The sequence below is a fragment of the Rattus rattus genome, chromosome 9 (genome assembly GCF_011064425.1).
Source record: "Rattus rattus isolate New Zealand chromosome 9, Rrattus_CSIRO_v1, whole genome shotgun sequence".
In the NCBI taxonomy this organism is placed as follows: domain Eukaryota; kingdom Metazoa; phylum Chordata; class Mammalia; order Rodentia; family Muridae; genus Rattus; species Rattus rattus.
The window spans coordinates 7,977,838-8,000,998 of NC_046162.1; the positions used below are offsets into that span (position 1 = coordinate 7,977,838).

At 44.7% G+C, this 23,161-nt stretch overlaps 1 protein-coding gene across 5 annotated transcripts in view; it reads left to right on the forward strand.

Moving 5' to 3' along the window:
- Myh11 (myosin heavy chain 11) overlaps positions 1–23,161 on the forward strand; it is an 88,206-nt gene that overhangs the window by 29,349 nt on the left and 35,696 nt on the right. For 2 of the 5 annotated variants that reach the window (XM_032912443.1, XM_032912444.1), the window contains 11 exons: positions 3,787–3,889; positions 5,663–5,683; positions 7,397–7,489; positions 8,542–8,605; positions 8,984–9,082; positions 12,570–12,713; positions 15,618–15,713; positions 17,603–17,721; positions 18,375–18,527; positions 19,284–19,457; positions 21,195–21,368. In XM_032912443.1, coding sequence (XP_032768334.1) covers positions 3,787–3,889; positions 5,663–5,683; positions 7,397–7,489; positions 8,542–8,605; positions 8,984–9,082; positions 12,570–12,713; positions 15,618–15,713; positions 17,603–17,721; positions 18,375–18,527; positions 19,284–19,457; positions 21,195–21,368 — 1,240 coding nt within the window. Of the gene's footprint in view, positions 1–3,786; positions 3,890–5,662; positions 5,684–7,396; positions 7,490–8,541; positions 8,606–8,983; positions 9,083–11,712; positions 11,777–12,569; positions 12,714–15,617; positions 15,714–17,602; positions 17,722–18,374; positions 18,528–19,283; positions 19,458–21,194; positions 21,369–23,161 lie in introns of those variants that run through there. The other 3 variants (XM_032912445.1, XM_032912446.1, XM_032912447.1) reach the window with 2 other exon arrangements.

The window sequence follows — 23,161 nt, forward strand, 5'->3', positions numbered from 1 at the left end:
GTCAGAGAACAACTTTCAGTAGTCATTGATCTCCAACCATGAAGATCCTGGGATCAAATGCAAGTCATTGGGATTGGCAGCAGGTACCTTTACATGCCGAACCAGCTCATCAGCACTGGGACACAATGTCAGGCATAACTAAAGATTTATTGATGTTGTGCTCACGATTTCAGAGAGTTTGGTTCATAGCTACCCAACCCCAAATGCCAAATGCTTGGACAGAATATCATAGTGGTTGGAGGACATGGAAGGTTCTTCACTTCTTTTTTTTTTTTTTACATTTATTGTGTGTGTGTGTGTGTGTGTGTGTGTGTGTGTGTGTGTGTGTGAGAGAGAGAGAGAGAGAGAGAGAGAGAGACAGACAGACAGACAGACAGACAGACAGACTAGGGATTGTTCGTCTCAGGGATATAAAAATCAATAAACATGTTCATCCAGGATCCCAGGGGTCCTTGTGTGTATTTGTACATAGAGTTTTATTGAAACATATCTGTAACCTAGTTGTTTACACACTGGCTTCCACACTAGAGTGGTCATGCCAAGTAGGTATGAGGAGACTCCATGACCCACTTTCTTTTCTTTTTACTGTGATGAAATACCATGACCAAAAGCAACACAGGGGAAAGGGGGTTATTTAGTTTACATCTATCAACAAAGAAACTCAGGGCAGGAACCCAAGACAGGGAAGGAAGCAGGCAGAGCCCATGGATTAGCACCCCTCATGGCTTACTCAACCTGCTTCCTTATTCACCTTACTCACCTGTCCTGGGGTGGCACTCACATATCAATCACTATTTAAGGAGGAGGTTTTCTCAATTCAGAGTCCTTCTTCCCAGGTATGTCTACATTTGTGTCAAGTTGACAGAAACTAAGGAGAACACCCACAAAGCCTGAAATGCTTGCTGTTCAGCCTTGGACAGAGGCAGCTCTCCCACTCCGCCCCTAAACAAGGGGAAATGTGGTAGGTTTATGGGTTAACACTAGGACCAATGATGGAGATCATGGTCCTGACAGAGCATATAGATACAAGGAGGAAGTGGCTGTGAGAGGAAAAGCAACAATGGTTGTGTGTCAGTCACTATTCTGAGTGTCACATTCTCTTGTTTGTCCCTGTAGTAGTCATATGGAATACCTGACATATACCTATTTTTTAGGTAATAAACAGGCACAGGAGGTTAAGTAACTTACCAGAGCCCATGAAGGTGACTGGTTGAGCACATACTTGAATGTAAGCTGTCTGATCCAGGAGCTCCCTGTGCCATTCAGCTAATAAGGGCTATAGGGAACAAATACCTTGAGTCACATATAATATTCAAAATGGATGATGCTTTGCAGGATGTATAGGAGTTGGTATTGGACACTGATACCAAAGGACACAGCTAGCTTGCAGTAGGGGTGGGACTTAGGAGGAACTGTGAGCATACAGCCAATTGGCTGACTCAGAGAGGCAGGACTACCACATAGTGATAAAATTATTTAAATGAAGGGCTAGAGAGGTGACTCTGGGTTAAGAGCATTGACTGCTCTTCCAGAGTACCTGGGTTCAATTCCCAGAACCCAAATGGCAGTTTACGTGTGCCTGTGACTCCAGTTCCAGAGGATCTGTCACCCTTACATAGACATACAGGCAGGCAAGATAGCAATGGACATAAAATAATATTATTCAAATGAAAATGGACACTTCCATGATGAGAAGTCATTAAGAATTTTCAGAACTTTCTATTAAGTACAGGAATCTTCTCAGAGTAATCTCCAGAGACTATGCATGTCATACATGCCAAGAAAGAGAACACAACCCAGGAGGTCCTGTCTAGCTAAGCCAGGAGTAGGAAGCTGGGGACAAGTTCCTTAGAACATGGCAGGGACTTGGATGGGGACAGCACTGTCACCCAGAGTTCCAGGGTCAGGAAACCAGAGATAGGCATGTCTCTGGAACCACACAGAGTCTGTGGACTTCAGATGCCTGGAGCCTGGTACTTGGGTGTATTTGTTGGCAAGGCCCCCTAAGACAATTTATTTTTATTAGCGAACCTTGGAAATAGTTGAGCCTAGAAGACCAGAAGGGAGAGAAGTGTTCCCCGAGTCTGTGGCTGCTGATGTCCCCACTGTTGTCAGGAGCAGAGACCAAAAGTCAGATGACAAAGGATGAGACGGTAGAAATGGGGTAGGATGCTGGTGTGCCAACTGTGAGGCTGTATTCAGAACTCAGGGCCTTCTTTCTTTGGCCTGACCAGGATCTTTCTCCTTCAGGTGGAAGGGAAGTCTATCCACTGTTTTGACATTAGTTCAACTGAAGTAATTTATACTATGGTGCAATTTATACTATGGTGTACATCTGAGAACATTCAAACAAAGAAAGGAAAAATAACAAGCAATTCTGGTGGAAGATGATGTGGAAGCAAAGTTAGCAGAGACCTGCCCTTTTTTTCTCAGCAGACATGGAGAACCAGAGGTGGTACTGGAGCTGGAGCGTAGAGAAGCCCCTCTGCAGTGATCTTTGGTGACCCAAGACAACATGCTCTAAAAAGAGTCTTAGGTCAATAGCATTTCACCAGTGGAAAGCTGTCTTAGTTTGAGTTTTATTGTTCTGAAGAGACATCATGACCAAGGCAACTCTTATAAAGGACAACATTTAGTTGGGGCTGGCTTACAGTTTCAGAGGTTCAATCCATTATCATCATGGCAGGAAACATGGCAGCATCTCTGCAGACTTGGTGCTGGATGAGCCAAGAATTCAACATCTTGATCCAAAGGCAGCTAGGAGGAGACTAGATTCCACACTGGGTGGGAGCTTAAGCATAGGACATCAAAGCCCTCCCTCACAGTGACACACTTCCTCCAACAAGGCCACACCTCCTAATAAATAGTGCTATTGCTCATGGGCCAAGCATTCACACACATGAGTCTATGGGGGCTAAACTTATTCAAGCCTCCACAGAAGCTATCAGCTACATGTACTTAAGCATAAATTTCTTCACCCTAGGAAACCATTAGCTACTCATCTGAGATTATCAGCTAGCTGCCTGATATTCCAAGAATTCTGCTGAGGATGAAGGGGCTTGCTTCTGCTCTGGGACTCGTGGGATAAGATTCTCTTCTCTAGAGTTTATGCTTTAGACTCTGCTTATTTGAAAAGTACACGTTCCTCTTTAGAAGTATCTTTCTTGTCCAGGTCTTCTGGGTCCTGTTTGCTGACTATGCCTCTCAGTAGACAATGCAGATAGACTGGAGTTTGATCCTTCATAGCAGAACTCAGGTTGTCCTCCCCTCTTCTGGGCTCTTCCCTGCAGAGTAGAGAAGTTCCTTCTAAAGGAATATCCTGGCTTGTGGACCTGGGCCTATTTAGGTTCATTTGCACTGGTAAGAAACCCAAGCTCAGGGCTGGAGAGATGGCTCAGTGGGTAAGGTATTCGTTGTGAAAGCATGAGGATCTCAGGTAGAGCCTCAGGACCCATGTTAAAAAAAAAAACAGTTGGGCAGAGTAATGAGTTTGTAACCTCAGCAATGGAGAGACACAGACAAGCAGATCCTTGGAGTTCACTGCTCAGCCAGCTTAGCCTAATTGGTGAGTTCCAGCCAAAAAGAGATCTGCTTTTTTTTTTCTTTGTTAAAGGTGCGTGAGAACAGAGGTTGACCTCTACCTCCATACATATGTGCACAAACTTTCGCCCAAACATATGTGCACTGCACATAGCTAGTTAATGCCCCTTCCAGGAGGAGCTTCAGTTTCCTTACCTGGGAAGTGGCAGTGATGACCATGAGAGTCACTGTTCTCATGTTTTTCAGAGGTGAGTCTGGAGCTGGAAAGACAGAGAACACAAAGAAAGTCATACAGTACTTGGCTGTGGTGGCATCCTCCCACAAAGGCAAGAAAGACAGCAGCATCACGGTAAGTGACAAGTGCTGCCACCAAGGCCACCCAGGCTTCAGCATACTCAGAGTGAACAGAACCCCTGAGTGAGAGAACTCATTCTGTTTTTGCTGGGTTGGTCCCTCTGGGTAAAGTGGGCTGACTCTGGGGACCCTCTCCCCCTGTCATAGATACACAGTCTGAGAAGTCTGCAGACTTAGCCTCCTCCACTGGGATCTGCCATGTACCAAAGTGACTCTGTCGTAACTTTGACCCAATTTTCTGTATAGGGACTGTTCTATGAACTCCAATGCTCTTGGACACTTGTCTCTGTTCCTATATATCACAATATATTTGGAGCCAGCAAATATGCTCCAAATACTGTTAAATGTTCCTAGGGGGTAGGACTCAGTCCCAAATTGGAATGACCCCCATGTCCCACCCCAAGGGGACAAGAGTGCTGACGTCACTCAGCATGGGTCACTGATCCACTATTGGCTGACCTTCTTGCTGTGAGCCAGATACAAGGATGAGGTTCTACAGGGACATGTGGTTACATTATTATACCTGCTAGTACAAACAAAGGACAGGCACAATGAGAACAACAACAAAAACATCCCACTGGCCCAGTGGGAGGAGGGTTTACAAGAAAAGTTCTAGAACCTTCTCTTGCTTCCCTTCCTCTCTCTCATCAGTCCTCTGTGGGACCAAAGATCCTGTCAGTTCCACTCTGTGGATGCTGAGGACAGGACATGATGAGAAAGGCTTCTGCCACCCTGCATCTTGTTTCCTGTCTTTAGGGGTAGCAGACTTGCACAGTGGCCAGTAAACCTGGAGCTTTCAGGGACCTGGGGTGGGTGTTGGAGATAGCCTTGGAACCTGTTCCCCTTAAACAAACCAAGACTATAGATCAGTCTGTCAGGGTTGTGTAGGGACCAATAGCCTAAGCTTGTATATATCAGAGAGAATTCTGCTTCTTCCTCACCTAGCCTGTTCCCATGTAGTGAAAATGACATAATAGTTACAATGATTCAGCTTTGTAAGGGCTGGACACTCTCTCCCTGTATATGCAGGCATATTTCTTTCCCCATAAGATTAGAGGTCAGTGTGGTGGGTGAGGGGAGATGGAGGGATTGGTAGAATGCTTGCCTAGTGCTTGTCCCCAGCATCCCATAAACCAAAAGCAGTAGTGCACACCTATAGTCCAAACACTTGGGAAGTAAAGGCAGGAGAATTATAACTTTAAGTTCATCCTCAGGTATTTAGTAGGTCTGAGACCAGCCTGGGATATATAAAACCCTATCAAAAGAAGAAAGGAAGGGTGGAAGGGAGGGAGGGAGGGAGAGAGGAGAGGAAGGAGAGGAAGGAAAAAAGGGAGGGAGGAAGAAAATGAGGAAGCCAGGGAGGGAAGAAAGAAGGAAGGAAGGAAAGAAGGATGGAAGGAAGGAAGACATTGAGGCCCTAGCAATAAGAAAGTATGAGATATTTGGGTGTCTAAGAAAGTGGCTAATGGCCAGTTGTGATGGTGTAAACCTGTGAACCCAGCACTCAGGGTCTAAGGCTAGCCTGGTACAGTGTCTCAAAAGGAAGTAAGGGAGTAAGGGAGGAGGGGTCATAGAAAGAAGAAAGAAGGAGAGTCTAGAGAGAACAGCAGAGTATAAGGGAAGGAGCTAATCAATCACTGTGGGCTGGAGCTAGTCACCATGGAATCGATGAGAAGGAGCCTAGCCCAGGGCTCCCACTATGGGGCGGGCCTTGGATGTGAAAGCAGAAGCACTGACCTCTGTTTCGTACTGTGCTGTCCCACTGCAGCAAGGCCCATCTTTTGCCTACGTGAGTAACAGAGTTTTCCTGGTGTGACGGGAGGCACCGAGTGAATTAAGACCTGCATGCATCTTTTGTTGCACCCACGGGTTCCTAGTAGATGTGGAAACAGGGCAGACTCATGAGTTCCTGGCCACAGACTAGTAGAGGCACCAAAATATCATGGTGTGCATGGGTGGGGGCTGGGGGTGATACCAGAGTGCAGAGTGGGGGGTGTTAGCTGTTCAGGGCTTATGCCAGAATCCCTGGAGCTGTACTCTAGTCTGGATAGATTGCTTTAGTTCAGTGTAAACTTCCTCATCACTTCCCACAGTACCCACCATCAGTACCCCTATCCCATCTCTTGAGCATTGTAGGACCATCAGGCTCCAGAGTAGCCCTGGCTTGGTCAGTAAATTTACCCTCCCTGGCTTCCTGCCCCAGCTCTGTCCCCTACACCTGTGTGTCTTTGTGCACGTGTGTGTTGTGCTTGTCTCTTCTCCTGCATGCCAGTTGCCTCACCTGAGATATTTGAAACTTTCTTGGGTTTGTGATGCACTAGCTTTGGCGGCTTGGTAAGGCCCCGGCTATGCTACCCACAACCTACCCTGCATGGATCTCTGTGTATGTCAACTGAATTCTGACGCAGAGCTGGCACATGGATCCCAGCCTAAAAGAGACCCTCCAGAGTGTTCCATGTCACCTAGTCTGTTATAGGTAGATACTGGGCCACAGTACTTTGTCTCATACAAGAAGCAGGATGTTACTTGACATGAGCTGTGTAACCTTTGCCCAGTCACTTAATAGCTCTGGGCCACAGTCTCATTATGCATCAGATGACATCTCTATGTTCAAAAATCTCCCCAGAGAACTGTTTAATGTGCCCCACTAGAAGACCCTTTCTAGAAGAGGGAGATTAGAGGCAGGGGGTAAGGGGATACCTTTGGATCCCATTACTCTAAGTTTCTTCCAACTAAGGTAAGAAAAGTGGATGCCTCTTTTTGTCAGTTACCTCAGTGGACTAGGACTGGAGTTTCCATGAAGACAAGGTCTTCTGCATCTTAATTTGCAGGCTGCATTGCAGGGGGATGCCCAGGCCAGCAGTAGTTGCTGCCTTCTGTGGCTTGGCATCTCTTTGCTCTCCTGGCATGGCTTACTTTGTTGGCCCTTTCTATGTCACTATTAATCATGTTACTGCATTTGCACACAGGGGCCCTGTAGAGGGGCTTGATGGGCTGCACTCAGTCTCAGCTGCATTTAATCTGCTACGCAGCACTCATGAAGCTTCGAGGCTTCATTCTGCAGCTGCTTAAAAGAATTTCTGATGGATTTGGAGCCTCCAAATTATCTTCCATAGGAAATATCAGGAGTGGCCAGTCTGGCCAATGAAATGTTGCAAGTTTCATAAAAATCACTAAAGCAGTTGGGAGGGTTGTAATGGTTTAGCTTGAAGAAAGCAGCACAGCAAATCTGAACTGTGGTATTACCATAGACAGCAGGAAGACTGTACACTGCATACTCCTAGGGGCATCCCAGCATAGTACTATGAAATGACCTTTGTCTCTGGAAGGAGTGGGATATCTTCTCTGTCAGAAAGCTCTTCTGAACAAATCTTGTATATCTGGATGTGACTGTTGGGGTCTTAGAGGGGCTGAGGACAGGAGAGAGTCTGAGGCTGAAGGACAGATTTTGTGTCAGGCCTTGTACTGTGTTCCCCCATAACTAGATATGAATGAATTTTAGGGGGAGCTGGAAAAGCAGCTTCTACAGGCAAACCCAATCCTGGAGGCTTTCGGCAATGCAAAAACTGTCAAGAATGACAACTCCTCCCGCTTTGTAAGTAGCAGAGCCATATGGGCTTTTCTGGGACTGAGTGGCCACCCAGTGTCATATATCCCCTAAGAACACAGAGTATAAGGAGAGTTCTGACTAAAGGACTAGAGGCAATAGAGGATAGCTATATATACTCCCTGTCTTCCAGTCCTCACCCAACATTTAACATTTGTGATTTATCTAACATTTGCTGAGCACCTAGACAATGTTAATACTCATCCACACATTCAACAAAGCATGAACTTCTCTATAGTACATACATCTGTCCACTACCAAATATCGACTATGCACCAACTACACAGACTCATTCTGGTGAACACTTTTTATAGATCGTTCCCTCCCATTTTCATTTGTTGAGTTGGTTTTTTATTAAGCACACAGACTTAGGTACCAAAAATCACAATGAATAATCCGATGTGGCTCCAGACACAGAAAGAAGACCTGCTTTGGGGAGCAGCAGCCAGTGAGGACTGCTGTAAACCCAAGGTCCTGAACCTGTAAGAAGAAAAAGCAAGACATGGTGACATGTGCTTACAGTCACAACACTGGGGAAGCAGAGACAGGGCAATCCCTGGAACTGCCTGATCAACTAGCCTAACTTGCCTAGAGAGTTCCAGGCTAGTTAGACTGGTAGTGTGTACCTCAAGTCCCCACCCACTCACCCCCCCACCCTTGCTACCATCACACACACATGAACAAACAACATTTCAGTCTCTCACTGCTCAGGCCAGACCTTGGTGTAGAAAAGCCTGTGACTGACTGAAGAGCAACATCCTGCCAGGCCACTTAACCTATGTCAACCTCAGTTTCTCTACCACTTAGAGACAGCCATGAAGGACTTAGTTGTTTCTTGAGATGATGTTTCCTGCATGGGTTTGGGAGGCTTCGGGAGGGGGGTGTCCAAGCTCAGATGCTGGTTGTTGTGGACTGTGAAGTTCTGAGTCCTTTCAGAGTCTCTCCTGCCTCCACGGGGCCCCTGACACTTCCTCACTTGCCTGTGGTGTGTAGGGTCTGTGCTGAGCCTGGCCCACATTGACTTGTTCTTCTCTTGGCAGGGCAAGTTCATTCGCATCAACTTTGATGTCACTGGTTACATTGTGGGTGCCAATATCGAAACATGTATCCTTTGCTGAGCTGGAGCTTCATGGGGGCTGGGGGGCCCAGGAAAAACACAGAACCCCCTCCTTCTCTGGAGACTCTTGAGTTCCTTCTGGAACAATCCTTCTTGTGCTTAACAGGAGGTAGTGTGGGGTAGGGTTACATGTAAATCCTCAACATCTGCCAAACTCTTTGTCCTTCAAGCATTCATCTGAGATCAGTTGCCCTACATAGGCCCACTAATCTGCCAGCTCTTGGGTCCCTTGCAACTTTAAAGGGAGCCTCCCAGGTCCTGGAACACTGTAACAGCTGGCTTAGGAAGGTGGGTTTGGGGAACTTTCTGAGCTGTGAGCTGAGTCCCTAAGCTGGCCCCAGAGCCCTTAACTTCTTGCCAACCAGATCTTCTGGAAAAGTCTCGGGCTATTCGACAGGCTAGGGACGAGAGAACGTTCCACATCTTCTACTATCTGATCGCTGGAGCCAAGGAAAAGATGAGAAGTGAGTCTGTCCTGTGATGGGTTCAAGGGTCACCAACTGGGAAATACTTGATGTTGGGGGAGGCAGGCATACAGTCTCTCACCTCCTGCAGTGAATGAGTGTTTGTTTATTATGTTATCCTCACCAACTCTGTGTTTGATATGGTAGATGACTATTAGTCATACATTAGAGCATTAACTGTTTAGGTCCAATTACAATCTGTGTCTTTAAAGGAAGCAGGAAGCAGGTGACAATGACCTAGATGCTATTTAGAAAACTTGCCAACAAGTTTCTAACTTGTCATTAGAAAAATCCTAACACTCAAGAAGCAGAGACCAGGAGGTCTTATGGGTTTGAAGCTAGCCAGGTCTACATAGTGAGTTCCAGGCCAGCTATGGCTACATAGTGAGACCCTGTCTTAGAAAATACCTTCAGGTTGTTGGCTTTGAGATCAGCTCTTACTTTGTAGTCTGGGTGGCCTAGAAATTGCCGTGTATTCCAATTTAGTCTTGAATTTGTAATTCTTTCTGCCTTAACTGCTCAAGTACTGAACTTGTTGGGTATGAGCTCCAAAACCCAGCCCTATATTTTGAGTTTAGAAGCAATTTGGAGGGGCAGTTAATTCAAGACTTTCCACTATACAAGTCTTGTTGTTTTGTTTTCAGACAGGGTCTCATATGATCCAGGCTAGCCTCAAACTCAACATGTAGCCAAGGCTGCCTTTGAACTCCTCATCTTCTTACTGCACCTCCCAAGTGCTGTAACCACTCCTTTCCTGAGTTCTTTCTTTTGACTCTGGGGATGGAGCCCTGTCCTTTACAAACATCAGGCACATCTTGTCCTATAAATTGAGCTACACCCCAGCCAAACAGACTTTTTCTTTTAAAGGCCAAATTGTTACTGTCCACTGCTCTGCAGGGCACATAGATTCTGGTCAACTCTGCCAATGTACAAAAACAGCTGCAGCAATGCATAAACCAACAGACAATATATGTTTCAATAAAATCTTAATTTACAAGAACGGGAAGCAGTGCTGAAGTTTGCTGTCTTCTATCTTAATGTTTTTCATGTGCTCTTTATATTTCTGGTAAGAAGCAAGCTGCTCTGGCTGTACAGGAATCACGTTGTTTTTTCCAACATAATATTTTTATTGATTATTTGAGAATTTCAACAATGCACCCCTTACCAAGTCCAGTTTATGCTGCACACATACTAACTGGAGCATGGCCAAGCTCCCAGAAGCCATCAGCTGTGAAGAACCACACTTCCGTTCTCTTCAATGGTTTCCTGTCTAGACTGCTTCTGAGGAGGAGGAGGGGATCTGTCATATAAGCCTCACAGTTGAGGAATCAAACATTTTAAAAAAATTAATTTATTTTATGTATATAAGAGTACACTGTAGATACACCAGACTGAAAGAGAGCATCAGATCCCATTACAGATGTAATTGTGAGCCACCATGTGGTTGCTGGGAATTGAACTCGGGACCTCTGGAAGAGCAGTCTTTACTGCTGAGCTATCTCTTCAGCCCCAAGAAATCCAACTCTTAAAGGAACATCAAAATTATAGCCACAAAAGGGACACATCCATCAGTGAATACGGAATCTACGTTCTGTAATTAGGGTTAATTTAGAAAACTGATGATAACAGCACAAACTTGGTTTCCATCAGTTTTTTGCCCCAAAGTTAAATATTTTGGTTAAGAAGATTAACAAAAGGACAGGTGTGACGCACACCTGTCATCTTAGCACTGGGGGAAGGAAGCAGGATAGCAAGGTCAAGGCTAGCATGGGCTATGGAATGAGACCCTGAAAAAAGAAAGGGAGAAAGGAAAAAAGAAGGGGAAGAAAAAGCGAAGAAGGAAAGGAAGATAGGAGAGAAAGTGAAGAAAAAAGAAAGGAAGCTATGAAAGGCTATGATCAGCCCAGCTGTTACCAGGTATTTTGCACATCGCAGCCACTAGGGGCTGTCGCCCCTCAGCTCATTGTTCTTGAAACTGCCTTCTGGAACACTTGATGTGAGAGGATACAGGGTGCTGGGTAGGTGCTACTTCAGCAAATAAGCAACTGACAGTGGGAGGCCCTGGGATAGCTTGCAGAAGCTGTTTACTCTTCTCCCCTTTGGAGTCCCAGCTGCATTTTGCTACATACTCTCTGGCGATAGGCCAGTGGCAGCTGGGTCACAGACCAGGGCAGAGTCTAGGGCCAATTGCATTTCTTTTGTTTTGTTTTGCTTTGAACCGGTATCTCACTGAGTAGCCCAGAGTAGTCTTAAACTCATAGCAATCTCCTTGCCTCTGCCTCTGAAATATTAAGGTCACTATTACAGTAAGAGAGCTCACAAGGAAATTGAGGCAGCCCCATTTTAATAAAACTTTATTTACAAAGGCAACCAATGGGCCAGATTTGTTAACCTCTGATAAAAGGCTTGTGAGATAAAAAGTGAGAGCTAAGTATGTATCAGAATAGGAATTCAGTATATCAGACCTAAATTTGATGTCCTGAAATATCTTGTTATACACAAGGCAGAACATAATATACTGTTTAGGATACGTTAATTTATTATTGTCTTAGTTTACTCTCTATTGCCTTAGATAGTAATTTATTTTTAAAATAAATTTGAAAAATGTGTGTGTATGTGTGATTTTAGGTTTAAACATAACATGCAGGTCTGATGGGCATGGTGGTACATGTCAATGACTCCAGCACTGAGAAGGTAATCAGGACCAACATGGGTTACATAGTAAGAACCTATTTCAAACCACAAAAAACTATGTGTGCATGTGTGCTTATGTGCGCGCGCGCGCGTGTGTGTGTGTGTGTGTGTGTATGTATGTGTGCATGCATGTGTGTGCATATGTGTGTGTTTATATATATGTATGTGTATGTGTGCATGCATGTATGCGTGCATGTGTGTGCATATGTGTGTGTTTATGTATATGTATGTATGCATGTGTGCTTGTGTGTACGTGTGTGTGCTTGTGCGTGTGTGTATGTGTGCACGAATGTGCATGCATGTGTATGTGTGTGTATGTGTGTATATAAGTAAAAGAAAAGATCCAATTTTTTTTTTCTTTTTTTTTTTTCCGGAGCTGGGGACCAAACCCAGGGCCTTGCGCTCGATAGGCAAGCGCTCTACCGCTGAGCTAAATCCCCAACCCCCAAAGATCTAATTCTTTAACCTTGTTTTTGGAGTCAAAGGTTTTGGGAAACTTGGACCAGACACATTCCTCACTGAGCTGAAGCAACCCCATGATAAGGGCGATGGTTGAGTAAATAGTACAGACAAAGCTGGATTTTAGCTGCCTGGTACCCTGGTACAGTACACAACAAACACCACTGCATGAGACCAGCACTGGATGGCATGATAACATATGGGAAGAGTTGTAACTGCCCAAACCTTGAGAAAGGCAGAGAGATGACAATGGCCCAGCTGTTGCTAGGATCTGTGTTGGACTGAAGGTGGAAGCAGGTCTCCACGCTCAGCTCACTTTCTTCCTTCCTTGTAGATGACCTACTTTTGGAGAGCTTCAACAGCTACACATTTTTATCCAATGGCTTTGTGCCCATCCCAGCTGCACAAGATGATGAGATGTTCCAGGAGACACTAGAGGCCATGTCCATCATGGGCTTCAGTGAAGAGGAACAGCTAGGTGAGTTTCATACTTTATATCTAGTAACCTGGATTTGTGATGCTGGGGAATTCCTTACTGGCCCTCATCTTGTCAGGATGCATGACTACTCTCTAGGTTCCCTACCTCCTGAAAGGAGGCAGAGAGGGAGAGAAAACCAAGAAAAAGAAAAGTGAATTCTTCCACATGTGATTTATTAGGCAAGTGGCTAAAGTAAAGCTCTTTTGATTGCAATTGTCCCAAATTGGCAAATTGGCTTAAACAGAAAAAGTGATTCACTCTGTGTTAGTTACTTCTGTTACCCTGGTGACACACCAGACAGGAACAACGTAAGAGGGGGAGAATTTATCTTGGCTTATGGTCCCTAGGGTCTTATTCCATCATGGAGGGAAGGCATGGCGGAACTGTACAGACCATGGCAGTGGGGATATGTAGCAGAGCTCCTTAAATCACAGCAGGCAGAAAGCAGAGTGGGAAGGAACTGCCCCTACCAGCCTACTCCCACAGGCCAGACCCTACTTAGAGGCTTTCAAGAGAGCACCATTAACTGGGGACCACGAGCTGGAGAGAGAAGTCTATGGAGGATGGCCCAAAATCAAATCAATCAATTCAGCTTGTTGCAGGTTCTAGGCTCCAGGGACTCAGAATTTCTCTTAAAAGCTGGTGTCTGGTCCTCCATTGTTCAACACCATAGTCCCCATTAGGCTGTCATTTTCTTTAAGATACCAAGATGCCAAAATGCTCAATGTGTTTTATTCAAATAGTGAATGAAAGGAAAAAACAGGAATAAAGTGAAATGGTGATTAATAAACGTTGTTATCTGCCCCTGTAAATGAGGAGTGGTGGGGCCATTTAAATAGTGTTTTGTTAAAATGACGACATCTGTATAAGTGCTCATAAGAGATGAAAAGAGAAAGTAATAGAGAACAAAGCAAGACTTTAACCTTTTGAGACAGTGTCTCATGTAGCCCAGGGTAGCCCAGAACTTACTATGTTGCCAAAGATGATCTTGAACACCTGATCTCGCTACCTCTCCCTCCTGAGTGCTGGGATAACAGGTATGAACCATCCCATCTGCTTTATGTGGTGCAGGGAATCAAGCCAGGGCTCCCTGCATGCTACGAAAGCTCTCTACCAATGTCATCCTCAAGGAAACTGAGGCAGAGAAGCAAAAAGGTCTACCCAAGAACAAATAGGAAACTGCTGCTGGAGCTCACTTGGGACCCTGATCTTGCCTATAGGAATAGAAGTTTGGGTCTTTAAACTTCTTGAATAATTTATTTCAGGAACCTGGTGGAAAGCAAGGTTAAATGGTCAGGCATAGTGGTACACGCCTGTAATCTCAGCACTTGGGAGGGTTGTGAGCTAGAAGTCAGCCTGGGCTATATAGTGAGCTTAAGCAGACAGTGGTATAGACATGTCACAGAGACAAAAAGAAACAAGCAAACTACACATGGAGCTACACACCTTTAATCCCAGAACCATAACAGAGCCAGAAGACTCTATGTGAGTTCCAGGCCAGCCAAGGCTACACAGAGAAAACCTGATTTAAAAAAAACCAAAACAACAACAACAACAATGCCAACAAACGAAAACAGAATAAAGCCAGGTGGTAGTGGTGCAGGTCTTTGATCTCAGCACTTGGGATGCAAAGGCAGGCAGATCTCCGAGTGGCTAGTGTGGTCTACAAAGAAAGTTCCAAGATTGCCAGGGATATACAGAAAAAGCCTGTTTCAGGAAAAAAAAGAAAAGGAGAAAAAAATGAAAAGAAAATACCAAGAAAGACTTAAATCAATGATGGAGCAGATAGGACACAAATGGTGGTGCATGCCTATAAACAGCACCTGGCAGCGCGAGGCAGGAGGATTGGTCCTAAAGTTAGCTTGAGCTAAGCAGTGGGATCTGTCTGAAAGTAGGAAAATGTGCCAACAATCAATGTCCAAAAGATAAACCTTAACCAGTATTTCCAGCTCTAGAGGTGGGCACTTCTGCCATCTACTGGTGAGTTGTGGGGGTGCTACTAAACATCCTTCTGCCCAAAAATTTCTTCTGAACTCAGCAAGGCTGAGCTGGACTTAGATGGCTCATCCTCACTCAGCAGGCATTTTGGAAATACTTAGCTTAGACTTGTATTTTTGAGGACCTAGAGGCCAGCACTTCCTACTTCACAAGGTTCCTTTTGTTGGTGTTAGTATAAAAGAGAACACCCTTAGCAGTGCCCTGTTTGTAACAGCTTCACAGTGAAGAGGAGTGGGGGATAGAGGTAGGTTGGCAGTTAGCAACTGGATCTTCCTCCTCTTGACTATGTCTGGGCCTTGTGGTGTGAGGCCATCTGCTGTGAAGAAGCTAAAATCTATGTTTTGGCCTGGGGACCAAAGAAAGATGGAGTTTCTAGGCTTTGTTACTGGGACATGATAACTTCTTGGTGACTGATTCCACAGTTCAATTAGGTCTATTGGCCACTCCCCCAGGCACTTTTTACCCACCAGTCTCCATCTGTCTACCCATTTACTCTATCCATTTATCTTTAATCTATCCATTCATTCATCTTTCCATCTCCACTGAGGTATTCATCCTCTGCCACTCTATGAATCCTCTATACATCCATCCTCCATCCATTCATTCTCCCATCTACAACAGTCAGTGAGCTACATTTGGTTCATGGCTGGAGCTTTACAAGTCCTTGCTGCATAAAGAAATCCCAAGTTTTTTTTCAGCAACTTCCTGACAACACTCAGCTCCCACATCTAAGCATCTTCTGCAAGTCAGGGAGTCAGACAATCTTGTCCAGACACAAGAACTCAGAACTTGGTCTACAGAAGGATGACACTGGTTGAGTCTGGGTGTCCAGTGATGGTTAGATTGATGGTTTTCAAAATGCTTTGGGCTGTTACCGACTAATCCACTCTTCTCTCCCTACTTCAGCCATCTTGAAGGTAGTATCATCCGTCCTTCAGCTTGGAAACATTGTCTTCAAGAAGGAGCGAAACACAGACCAGGCATCCATGCCTGATAACACAGGTACTCGTCACTTTTCCCATTGGTGATAGCTTTTGGAATAGGGAGTCAGGTCACATTTAGGCACTGATGATATAGACATCCCCCTTATCTATGGCTACACATGCCAATCAGTTGTGATCTAAAAGTACAAGACAACACAAGGAAAGAGTTTGACAGAGGAAAGCCACCTTCGTGTGACTTTTATTATAATACACTGTTATAATGTCATTTATTGTACTGTAATTGTTACTTTATTAGTAGTAGTTCTTTTGGAGACAAGGCCTCAGTGGATCGTTCAGGCTGGTCTGGACCTCCCAGTTCTCCAGTCTCAGCCTCCAAGTACCAAGATGGCAGGTATGCTTCATGATGGCTGCCTGACTTATTCCTAATTGCTCTTGTTAGCTCCTTATGCTACCTAAACTTTATCAGAGGTCTCTATAAAGGGACGCATCAGCATGCACAGAGCTGGCACCATCTCAGTTCCAGACATTCACTCAGATCTTGGGCCAATGCCCCATGACTATGGGGGCTTTCTTCTATCTCTGCCTCTTCCTTCGAATGTTTCATGGCTGCAGATCCTATAGCACAAAGTCAGAAGCTCAGTGTTTCCAGCCCAATGGGCCTTCCTGGGTCACCTCTTCTGAACCCTCCAATGGTTTGTGTATTGAGTAAGCATTTCTAAGAGTAGTTGCACTCTGCCAGGCCTTAAGACACAACAGAAAGAAAGCCAGCTCTGCTCTTCTTATGGTACAGTCTTGTAAGCAGTCAGGACTCAAGCTCCTTGCAAATGAAGGACTCAGATAAAGCACAGGTGGTCCAACTGAATCCAGATCTCATAACAAGCCACCACAAGAATGTTCCCATGGGGCAGGACAGGCGGCTCAGAGGTTAGAGCACTTATTTCTTTTCTAAAGGACCCAAGTGTGATTCTCAGCACATCAGTCAGGAATTTCACACCTTCCTGTTAACTTCATCTCTCCAGATATCCACCACTCTTTTTAGTACCCACATGCACATGTGCCTACACACACACATATGCACAAATAAAACTAAAACCTTTAAGAAGAGATCCTACTATAAAGTGTTATTTCTCTGAAATTCTTGTTGAAGTCAGAACCCTGGTTCCTCTCTGGATTTTCCACCACTGATTCTAGCATCTTTCTTGAAAATACTCAAAATTTCTGTTTCTGAGAGAATCGCCTGGCTCTCATTATTCTTAGAAGTAGCTAAATATCAGGTTTCTACTTTTGGAGTCACCACAGACCATATATTATATCGCTTTACAGCGTCACAGAGACTACCCTATTGGACATATATTGTGTAATAACCCACCACCCCCAAATGTGGTAAGTGAATAGGATCCAATTTGCCACAAGAACTCAAATACATTAACGGATAGCTTGTGAAGCAATGGAGGAACCCTAAACTTTAGTATTATCTGCACCCCCATTTCCCTGTGTGATAGACAAATCTTTGTGTGTAGAAAGCAGCTGGGGCTGTGGTTCTGTGTGTTTTTGAAAATAAGTTTTTAAATGCAGAAATATGTACAGTAATATAATGAACCACATGTTTATGACTAGAATAGACATATGAATAATTTTTGTTTCCCATGTTCTTCTTTTGTTCAAAGTTGTTTCTGTTTCTTTCCCTGTTGTTTTTTGAGGCAGGATCTCACATAGCCCATGCAAGGCTCAAACTCACTGTGTGGGCAGAGGTGACCTTGTACTTATGATGTTCCTGCCTCCATCTCCCAAGGGTGGGCATGACAGGTGTGCACCACCACACAGGTGCATGAACATTTCTTTGTTTTCAAAGGAAATTGAACAGTAGAGATGACATCACTTGGTCACAGGGGCACCTGTTCTCTTTGGTGGCATAGCTAAAACACTTCTTTTCTCACACTTATGCAGCTGCTCAGAAAGTTTGCCACCTTGTGGGGATTAATGTGACAGATTTCACCAGAGCCATCCTGACCCCACGTATAAAAGTTGGACGGGATGTGGTGCAGAAAGCTCAGACCAAAGAACAGGTAATGATGCTGTGGCTGTTAATGCTTTAAGCCTTCTATCCATTTATCATCCAACCTATAATACACTACATCTACCCAGTCATCCATCTGCCCACATGTCCATCTATCCACCCACCTAGCTACCAACTCACCCATTCACCATCTACCCAATCACTCTTCATCTACCTGTCCATCCAAACAATAATCTGACTAACAACTATCCATTCACTATCTACCATCCGTCATCCACCCAGACATCTATTTACCAATTAGCTACCCCTCTACCAACCTACTCATCTATTAGCCATCCATCTACCATTCCTCTACCCAGCCACATATCCCTCTACTCATCCATCTACCCATTCACCTGTATATCTTCCATCTATCCAATACTAAAATATCTGCAGTCCTATGCTAACTTTTTAGGACACTGCTAACCAAAAGCAGAGTCCTCACACATCACTGACCTTAGAGAACCTGACCTGTGGAAATAAATGACTGTATATTTTCAAGAGGCAGGGCTAACAGCCTCTAATTGATCCTTGAATGGAACAAGCTCCACAGGGTTCTCTTGGGTGGCATTTAATTATCTGTCTAGTCACTCCTTAAATCTGACCACTCTTCCTGCCACTTTCCTGCTGCCAATACCCATGTTTCCTTCATTGCCCCTGCAGGCTGACTTTGCCATTGAGGCCTTAGCCAAGGCCACCTATGAGCGCCTTTTCCGATGGATTCTCAGCCGTGTGAACAAAGCCTTGGATAAGACCCATCGTCAGGGGGCCTCCTTCCTGGGCATTCTGGATATTGCTGGGTTTGAAATCTTTGAGGTATATCTGTGGTCTTGGTCATCTGGGATAGGGCTTTGAGATACTGCTACTTTGTAGAAAGGCACACAAATAAACACTATAGCTAGGAAGCTTTTGGTTAAGGCTACACTTGCATGTGTAAGAGACATAAATCCACTATTTGGATTGTGTAAGTTGACTGGTCAGCAAAATTGGATGCAGTAGGCAGGATTGCTCTGTTTTCCACCTCACTGGTTCCATCTCCAACACCTCTCACTTTATGGGGTTGAAAGGCCAGGGCTCCACATTTCCATTTAGTAATCTTACAAAAAGGAACATCCAGTTCCAAGAGCTTCAATCCAAATCTTGAAGTAGAAGTCACATTGGTTCCTGCTCACTTGGGCTAAGCCAATGGGCTACCTCCAAGCTAAGCACCGTGCTCAGGTTCTTTACTGTATTTCATGTAGTGTACACAGAGTGTCTGGGTCCCACTCCCATGAGTTGGAGGGAATTTCTCAGAGCAAGAGTCTGAGCGATGTATCAAAGAGGTCCTCTGTAGGGATCTCCCTGGTTTTTGAGCCTAAGTTACCCTATCTATGGAATGATGAGAACATGCCTTACATGGTTCATAGACCATGTGAAGGTGAAAAAGGTGAGTACCCTGTGGTATGGGAATGGGTCACTTTTCCCAGCCATACTGGACTTTATACTATCTTAGTCGAGGCTTCTTGCAGCTGAGCTCCCTGCCTTATGAGCTCAACCAGCTCAGCTGCTTTCCCTTTCTATGCACATGCACAGGTAAACTCCTTCGAGCAGCTGTGCATCAACTACACCAATGAGAAGTTGCAACAGCTGTTCAATCACACCATGTTCATCCTGGAGCAGGAAGAGTACCAACGAGAGGGCATCGAGTGGAACTTCATCGACTTTGGCCTGGACCTACAGCCTTGTATTGAGCTGATTGAGCGGCCGGTGAGGGGCTGGCTGGCACTGTGCATGCATGGCCCATTTGTACACACCTAGACAGAAAACGCTTTCCATGTGGACAGTGTTTCTGGGCAAGTCTTGTAAGGCTGTAAATGAACTCCTTGGGAAGTAGGCCATGCTTTCTGTTAATCCAAGTTACAATCAACATTTTTTTCTTTGTTTTGTTTTTTCTTTGTTTTGTTTTCATCTTTGTTTGTTTTGTTTTATTTTTACACCACCCTTCTCCCTTTTTGAGCTAACTCACCTGGAACTCAGTATATAGACAGAGGCTAGCCTCTAACTTAAGAGTCCTCCTGCCTTAGCCCCACAAGTTAGTCATACTGTTCCTGAGTGAAATAATTATTTTAACAATTCTAGGCTTTCAACCCAGGACCTTGCCTACACTAGGCAAATGCTCTTTCATTTAAAGTTTAAAGATAGTTTTATTAGTCTATATAAATTTTTTTGAGATAGAGTCTATTGTAGACCAGGTTGGCCTCAAACTTACTATGTAGTTGAGGATGACTTTGATCTTCCTGCCTCCAACTCCCAAGTGCTAGGATTGCAGGTATATACTGCCTCACCTGGTTGACATATGACTATGACAATCCTTCTGCCTTGGCCTTTCTGTGCTAGGATTAGGGTGTACATCACCATGATGTAATTTCCCCTTTCTTTCTCTTCCTCTCCTCTATTTATTCATTCCCAAAGAGTCTATGCTTTGTCCACTGATATATCCCAAACTTCTAGAGCCACAGTAGACTAATAGTCACCATGTGCTGGGCCTTCTCTTCTAGGGTTGGGGCTGTAACTATGAACAAGATGGGCATGGACCCTCACCCCCTGGAAGGGCTGGTGGCGAAACCAAATGACACTCCTGGCAAGACACTATGGAAGACAATCAAAAAAAAATGGTTCTATGTGGTGGAGTCCTCAAAATGGAGATAGTTTCCCCAGGGTGAATGATACATAGCTCACCTAAATTTAGATCCTCTCAAACACAGAAAGGCTTTGCTGAAATGGATCCTGGGTAAATTTATAAGGAAGCAAAGTGATAGATTCATTTGAAATTCTTGTATAATCTTAACTGGGTATGGTGGTTCACACCTATAATCCCAGCACTCGGTAGGCTGAGACAGGAGGATTGCTGCAGGTTTGAGACTAGTGTTAACTGGATAGTGAGTTCTGGCAGTCTGGGATATAGTGTCTCAAAGTGTATATGGGAACCTGAGATACAAAATAAACCCAATAAAACAGGATCCGCGGTAGAGGGCTTGCCTAGCTGGCTCTAGGCCCTGAGTTCCATTTTTCCCTCGAGCTGGGAGAGAAGAATGCAATCTTTGCAATCTTTGTGTATTTCCCAGTATGGGTATCAGCAAGCACTGTGTCCTTTTGGTTCTTGCTTTCAATCCCTCAAGCTGTCTATTGACAGGAGTGTAATGGTTTAATAGATTTGATGTGGAAGAAAGAGGGTATGGATTTACCTTAGATATAAGCAAAATGCAGTAGCAGTGCCAGCAGGACTCCTGTGAGTAACCTCCAATGTAACTCAGCCTGGTCTTGAACTTGTTTGTAGCTGAATTAGCATTGAACTGATTCTCCTTGCTTCTACCTCTCACATGTCAAGGCTTCAGTCCTGTGCCACCACACCTGACAATATGTGTGGAATATGTATGGTTGACCCTTCCTGATGAGCCTGGGGTCCTCCTGCCTGGTGGTGACTCTGCCTTCCTATATGCCCAGAACAACCCTCCTGGTGTGCTGGCCCTGCTGGATGAAGAATGCTGGTTCCCCAAAGCTACAGACAAGTCTTTTGTGGAGAAGCTGTGCTCAGAGCAGGGCAATCACCCCAAATTTCAGAAGCCCAAGCAGCTAAAGGACAAAACAGAGTTCTCCATCATCCACTATGCTGGGAAGGTATCGGTCAGGGGACTTGGGTGGTTCTCTGTCTCAAAGGTACCTGGGAGGGTGTTCACAGCAAGAGAACTTTGACAGTGGCTGTGCCCTCCAAACACTTGACAAGGTGGTTCTCAGGGGCTCTGTATGATTTGTCTAAGTGACTGTCAGGAGTGGAAATGACCATCTCTGACATAAGTCAGCTGTGCTATCCAGACTGTTCTTCCCTGGGAAGACTCCAAATACTTCTTGCTTCATGGCAAACCCAACAAAGGCAAGGCCCCTGGAGTAAGGGCACTAATGAGTCTTCTACAGATTCACAGGAGCCTCTGACATTACCACTGTGCTTCATCTGGGGGGAACTATGCTGACATCATCATTGTTGTGATCATCATCATCATCATCATCATCATCATCATCATCATCACCACCATCATCTTAGATATTAGTATGTCCTGAATAGCATAGAAATGCCACAGCTCACCTCTCCTGGCACTGCACAACCATGGCACACAGACACATGCAGGCAAAACATCCACACTTATAAAATAAAAAAAATTAAAATAAAAAAAAAGCCACAGCTTGTTGTGGCTTGCAGAAGTATTTTATTCATCCTTCTAGTATCCGCAATGCATTATGGTAACAGTCAGTGCTTCATCCAAACTAAGGGTTGGTAGAATGCAGGCCAAGGACCACATCTGGCCCTCTTCTTATTTCTACCAATGTAGCTCTATTGGAACATAGTCAGGCCAATTTATTTCCTTAAGATCTATGGTTTCTTTGGTGTTAGAAGAGCAGAGTTGAGCAACCAAGACAGAGACTGTATAGCCTACCAAACTGAAAATATTTACACTTTGGTCTCTTTGCCAAAAAGTTTTTGTCTCCTACTTTACACTATACTTGATGGAGCTTATGTTCTTTTAACCATATCCTACTTTTCCCAGGCTCCTACATGTTTTTTTTTTGTCCAGTCTTTTCACAAATCAGGCTTTGCCACCACCATAACAACACACATTCCATCATAACCCACCAGATCCATGCTGTCAGTTCACTCTGAGTTATAGTCATGGTCATTAAAGATGGGCATTGAGCAATTCAGGAATTTCAAAACCCTCCAGTGTCCATTTCCATATATATCCATGTATCAAAACCTCCAATATAGCTCAGTGCAGAACACTTGCCTACTATGAAAGTTAGTCTCAAATCTTGAAACATCTGGAAGAGAGTCTCAACCGAGAAATTACCTAGGTCAGGTTGGTCCATGGGCATGTTGGGATGGAAATAATTATGTTGATTATTAATGAATGGGCAGAGACTACCCTGAATGTGGGTGGTACCACCTCATACATGACAGAAGAAAGCTAGAAGCAGAGCAGGTGGCATGGGCACTTTGCTTTTCAGGGCCCTTCTCTGGATATGATGCTTTGAGTCCCTGCCCTGACTGTTCTTGATGATGGGCCACAGCTTGGAATCCTGAGCCACACGGGCCTTCCATTCCTTAGAAGGTGTTTAGCAATAGCAACAGAAAACAAACTAGAGCATAGACCTGCTTGATATCCCAGGGCCAATCCCTGGTACTATAATGAACTACAGTGCAGTACAGCCTTAGCTCTAAGAATCATATTCATTAGACAGTGGGGGAAGCCCTGTGCTCCATTTAAGAATAGGGGGGACATGGGGTATCTAGAATGGCTTTTGTCACCATTAGCTTCCTTGGTCATTTCTGGGGCTAAGTGTGAGACTCTGGCAGAAGGTGGATCATCTCTGAGGCTGTGGAACAAGCAGAGGTTTTTCTGGCACTAACTTACCTTTGG